The sequence below is a fragment of the Prosopis cineraria genome, unplaced genomic scaffold (assembly GCF_029017545.1).
Source record: "Prosopis cineraria cultivar Desert tree isolate PC_DT_omini unplaced genomic scaffold, ASM2901754v1 PC2, whole genome shotgun sequence".
Classification (NCBI taxonomy): domain Eukaryota; kingdom Viridiplantae; phylum Streptophyta; class Magnoliopsida; order Fabales; family Fabaceae; genus Prosopis; species Prosopis cineraria.
The window spans coordinates 30,733,096-30,739,095 of record NW_026555333.1 but is presented as its reverse complement, the minus strand read 5'-3'; the positions used below and the strand labels follow the sequence as shown (position 1 = coordinate 30,739,095).

The 6,000-nt window shown below is 36.0% G+C and overlaps 1 protein-coding gene across 1 annotated transcript in view; it reads right to left on the bottom strand.

Annotated features, from left to right (window-relative positions):
- Positions 1–803: 803 nt before the first annotated feature.
- Positions 804–6,000, bottom strand: part of LOC129302702 (uncharacterized) — an 89,655-nt gene continuing 84,458 nt past the window's right edge. Inside the window, exon 3 of the mRNA XM_054941598.1 lies at positions 804–2,444. Coding sequence (XP_054797573.1) covers positions 804–2,444 — 1,641 coding nt within the window. The remainder of the gene's footprint in view (positions 2,445–6,000) is intronic.

The window sequence follows — 6,000 nt, the reverse complement described above, 5'->3', positions numbered from 1 at the left end:
GCAATCCTAAATATCCCTCAAGGGAAATTATTCATGACCCACAACATCATTGCTGATCTTATTGGTTTCACCATTCATCACTCTCCTCGCGACAGCATCACATGATTAATACAACAAGAAAAACAGAGGCCATAGGGAGCAGATTCGGCAAACTTTAAAGCAAAGGGCAACCACGAAAGGCACTGTGGTGCAATTCTGGTACTCAAAGAAGGGATGCAACTCTATCTCAATACAAGAAAAAGGGATGACGGTGACTAGCATGAAACCCAGTACACGAGCAACACACAATTGGCGGATGGCAACGACGAGCACAATCGCTAGTCAAGTCTGCAGCGAGTAGAAGGAGATGAAGACCTTGAAGATGAGTGAAGGCAGAGCAAATCGAAGAGAGAGAAGATGGATAAAAAATAAAAAAACATTAAATGAACCCAATGTCCACAACCAGACCCAACGCTTGGCAGAGAAGTTTCCTCGTGTAGCTTTGGAGAGAACACTTGTTAAACGCCCAATGCCCATTCAGTTTTAATTTTTTCCAAACAAGATTTGATGGGGTCTTTACATTCCAACTTAAGTTTGGATCATCCCCACCTAAGTTAGAATGTTAACCAAACACACATTTAAACAAGCCACTAAATACTATATAAAAGAAATTCAAAAAGAGATGCTTTAGGCAGATGAAGGTGGTATTAATAAAAAAAGATAAACTTTTGACAGGCTTACATTTTCATTCGTAATTAATTTGATCTGTTAGTTCCTTACAAATTGAGTTTAGCCTACCTTGCAATCATATCTAATCAACATTGCTAAGATAAACTAGTTTTGGCTCTAACAACCCCATATTTGGGTCCAAATTTTTCTGCTTTAAGCTGAGCAACCAGTCTTTCAAGGTATTCAAGCCGAGTTTCAATACTAGAGAAATATATATCCAGAGACCAATCACTCACACATTCTCTTTCATTACCATTCTCGCCAAATTTACCTTCTTTGGCATTTTCAGACTTGTCAATCACACTCTCCATTTTTGCATCTAACTTTGCCCTTTTTGATTGTCCATCCACCATTGAAATATCAGTTTCATGACTATGAGATCTCTTCTGCAGTTTTTTAATTGTTGAACCATCATGATTTTGATCAGAATTATTCCCTGTTTGATCTCTATGAATAGGAGATCCCATCTCAGATGAAGTTTGTGACAGTTTTTCAGAGACATTCGTAGACTTAGAGCTCAAACCAGGTCGTTCACCAGATCCAAGTTTTGATTGCTTCCACCACTTCAGGTACTTAAAAGTAACACCAGGCTCCAAGTTAGATGAAGATGCAACAGCAGCAATACACAACATTGCTTCAGTCATTGATCTGTCATAGTTTCTCCAAGCAATCTTAGGATTGTCATTCTCCTTGCAATGAACCACCTTCTCTGGAATGTCCTGATCCAACCCAAATTGCATAGCCACACGGTGTGGAAGGTACATTTCTACACAATCCATTCCCAACAACTCAGAATGCCTGAGGCAGCGAGCAAATGACTCAAAATCAACATTAGAATCTGAATTGAAGCATACCCACCTATCATTTTCACTGTAAAACTTTGAAGCATCTTTATATGGCTGCCAAAGAAAGCTTTTTGCAGAAGAGTCTAGAGCTAAACTCACATCTTCATAGTTCAGCATTCTTACTTGGTGCCATTTTGTTGTCAAAGGTTGACCATGCTCAATTGTGGTAGACCTTAGCTGAAATGATGGGAATCTCTCAAAAGCCCATATTTGAACCAATTGAAAATGGGCTCTTAAGATTATTGGTTTAGCAGATATACCACATTCATCATCACTGTTAGTCACTGAGTTTACAGCCACAACAAATTTTCCTTTTAACAATGTCAAATCTCTATAGATACTTGCTAGAACAGCAGGTGCTAAGGCAATTCGTGTGCCTCTAGCTAGATGTATAGCAATGGGAAAAAATTGTTTTGAAATTGATCGAGGAAACACAAACCTAGCAAGCCATAATGATAGAAATGCCACGAGTTCCAACTCACCCTCTTCCTCCATGAAATGATTCAGCCACGGAGCATGTTCTGCCTTTTTGGCTCTCGTCTTTATCAAATTTCTTCGCACTTCATCTAACCTCTGTTCCATTTGCTTCGATTCTTTATCTTTGAGAGGCGTGAAAACAGAGGATCCCACAACAGAATAGCCCCCACAAGCCATTACATCTTCCAGAGTAATGCTAGCTTCACCCCAAGAGAAGATGAAGCTATTGGTTTCAGAGTACCATTTTTGTGCAAGCCCGAGAACCAAATCGTCGCTCCTTTGAATACGGTATGTGGAAGCTATGATTGCTTCGAGTATTCCAGCGTTTCTCCATACATGTTCGTACTTAGAACGAAGCTTTTGTTCCCAGGTTTTCCAGTGTTCTAGAGGGTTCAGCCAGCCTGTGAATCTTATCTATGAAGATAACACATGAGACATGGAAATGGCGGTTTCAGAGAAGAGGGTTCGGGGAAGATGATCAAATGCTGGGTTTTCGATACAGGGTTTGAGAAAATGGGCTAATCGTCGATATCGTTTTCCCCCTAATGGCGATGCCATCAGCTCTGCTTCTCTTATTTCCATCTTCATTGAAGAACCAAAATCTCAATCGTTGATGAGATGAGGATGCATAGTCAATGGGGGAGTGAAAGTGAGGAGAGGGGTCTCCACTTTTTTTCTTTTCTCCCTTTACTTTTTCAATCGTCGATCTTCAGCATTTATTAATTTTATCATTTAAAAAATTATTTAATAAAATAATTTAAATGATAAAAATTAAAAAAAAAAAAATGGAGGAAAAACAGTGAGAAGACCCCACTCCCGTGAAAATGATAGTGTCGGAAAGAGAGAGAAAGAGTTTTGTGGAGACTTGTGCCAAACAACTTCCGTTGGAGAGAGAGTGAATAGTGACAGTCTAGCAAGTCGAATTCTTCTTTTGTCTGTTTCGGGCTGGGAACTGAAAAGTTTGCCCTGCCATGATTTGGGTGAAAATGGCCTTTAAAGATCCTCTAATCTAACCCAATATTTAAACCAAGCGGCACGTCGAACAGAAAAAAGTGAACCATTTTTATGGTCTATAAACCAACCCAAATCATATAAGTTAAGAAAAATATAAATTAAATTGAATTTAATTAGTTTTTATAAGTTAAAAAATTTTAATTTTTAAAGATTGATAGATTAAATGAGTTAAACAATCAACCTATTTATTTATTTTTTAATTTATTCTTATGAATTTTTAAAAAATATAGTTAAATAATAAGTTTCAGTTTAATATTCTTTCATGATTTATTTTAAATATACTAAAATATTAATTTATAATATTTGTATAAAATATATAAATCGATCCAACTAAATAATTCATATATAATATAGTTTATATCCATAAAAATTTTTTATATGGTTCACGAATTATATGATTTGGATAAAAAAATTAATTTTTATTATTTCAATTTGTTTCCAACCTAACCTGACTTTTATAACCTGTTATTTAGGCTGAAATATTGTATCAAGGGGTTAGAAAGATTGGTGTCTTACTAGAATGAGGTGCACAGATGCTTTATATAATCAATTCTTACCACATATATTCACAGTGACATAGAAGTCCGTTGCAAATATTATAAAGGATCTAATGAGGAGACTTCTTTCGTCCCAATCTTTTTTCTTTATTATTATTTTGAGATTTCTCCTATTAAATTTCTCTCTTTCTTGTGACTCCAAGTGGTTTATTCAGTCGATAAACTAACTCTTCATGAAGTATAATCTCTTATTTACATTTCATTCTTTCCTGTTCATAAAATCAGCCTTATTAAAGACACAACACTTTATATTATACTTTTTACATGTGATACAAGACTCTCTCCCTTCTTCCCACAAGTTTCAACAATAAAGATTTTATTCCTAGGGTGTTGGATGAAATCAGAGGCACGTACTTTATCAGAGTTGCACTAGATTCATTTATCCACCTATCCTATATGTTGCCACTAAATCTTGAGAATGAGTTAGTTAAATGAAATGATTACATAAAGTAATAATATCTTCTACCTAGCGTGAGGGCATATGTTAGTATCGTTTTTATTATTGTAATTATTATTATTATTATTTATTTACAAGAAATTTAATAAAAACAAATGAAAAAAATAATGAAAGGAGGAAGCAGGAGAGAGAGGATACATAATAAAATTATCATTATAAATAGTATATCACATTTATATCGCAAAGCTCTGTAAAGACAGGCACCCACCAAAAGCCCTACTTGGGTAGGCATTTCTTTACCGTTCAAAGCCTTGTAAAGATAGGCACTTACCAAAAGCCCTACTTGGGTAAACACTTCCTTACCGTTTAAAGCCCTATAAAGACAGGCACCCACCAAAAGCCCTACTTGAGTAGGCACTTCCTTACCGTTCAAAGCCCTATAAAGACAGACACCCACCGAAAGCCCTATATGGGCAGGCACTTCCTTACCGCTCAAAGCCCTGTATAGACAGACACCCACCAAAGCCCTACATGGGTAGGCACTTCTTTACTGCTCAAAACCCCGTAAAGACAAGCACCCACCAAAAGCCCTACTTAGTAGGCACTTCCTTACTGCTCAAAGCCCTGTAAAGATAGGCACCCACCAAAAGCCCTACTTGGGTAGGCACTTCCTTACCACTCAAAGCCCTGTAAAGATAGGTACTCATTAAAAGCCCTACTTGGGTAGGCACTTCTTTACCGTTCAAAGCCCTATAAAGACAGGCACTCACCAAAAGCCCTACATGGGTAGGCACTTCCTTACCGTTCAAAGCCCTGTAAAGACAGGCACTCACCAAAAGCCCACACGGGTAGGCACTTCCTTACTGCTCGAAACCCTGTAGTGAAAGATTCTCTTGAGTAGATGACAAAACATGTATTTCTTTCTTCATTCATAAGAATATCATCTCGTGAAATCGTTACTTAGAAAAGTAAATAGAGGTAGGCATCTAGCCAATATATATTTTATTTGGATCATGGTCAATTGTTTGCAGCATCTTTCTATGTTTTACTTGATCATTTTCATCACATCACCTTATCACATTGCTAAAAAAAATCATGTCATTGTGTCTTGCATTTAATCATATCCTGTCGTGTCAGGGGCAATTAAGTCTTTTCATAAGTATTATATGGCTGACCAAAATACATGTTCTATCTTTACTTGCCACTTATGTGAGAATTCAAAAACACACTTTCTCATATACTTACATAAGAAATAAGTAAAGAAGAGTAACTGTGAACGCTGTATTCTGTCTGGGTATATAAAAATAATAATAAATTTAACTCAAAATGTGTGTGTGTGTGTTTGTGTGTTTAAAAATACAAAAATAAAATCTTTCTTAAGATTATATTTTCAAAAAATTTCTTAATAGAACTTAATCTTATAACTAGGATTTTATCTCTTCTAGTTTACTAAAATAACTAAATATATATATATATATATATAAAGGCAAAAATGAAATTTGACCCTTTTTTTTAGGATTATACCCTTTTTTTAAAAAAATTTAATTTAATTAAAGTTGTGAGAGTTAACTTAAAAAGAAGAAGATGGGTTCTTGTTTAATTCAAAATTAAATTCTTTTTCTTTTCTCAATCTTAAAATTAAAATAATAATAATAATAAATAAATAAAAGAATATAAGGGGAGTAAAACGCTGCAGAATGTAGCGTTTTACCCCCTTTTTTTATCTCTGCATCAACCTGGCCGAGGAGAGCAGAGAAGACGTGAGTAGCCTTTCGATTAGCATAGAGGAAGAGAAGACGAAAATGAGAGGGAGAGGGGGAGAGAGAGAGCCGCCCTAGATCAGGCTTTTCGGCTAAGGGAAGAGCAGAGCTAGCTACACACAAAAGCAAAACTTCGGACAGAAAGCTCAAGCAGAGCAGAACAAGCAATACATGGAAGAACGCACGTGCATGACAATCACATATGAAGAGAGGAAGAGGAAAGTAGAAGCAAAGACTAGATG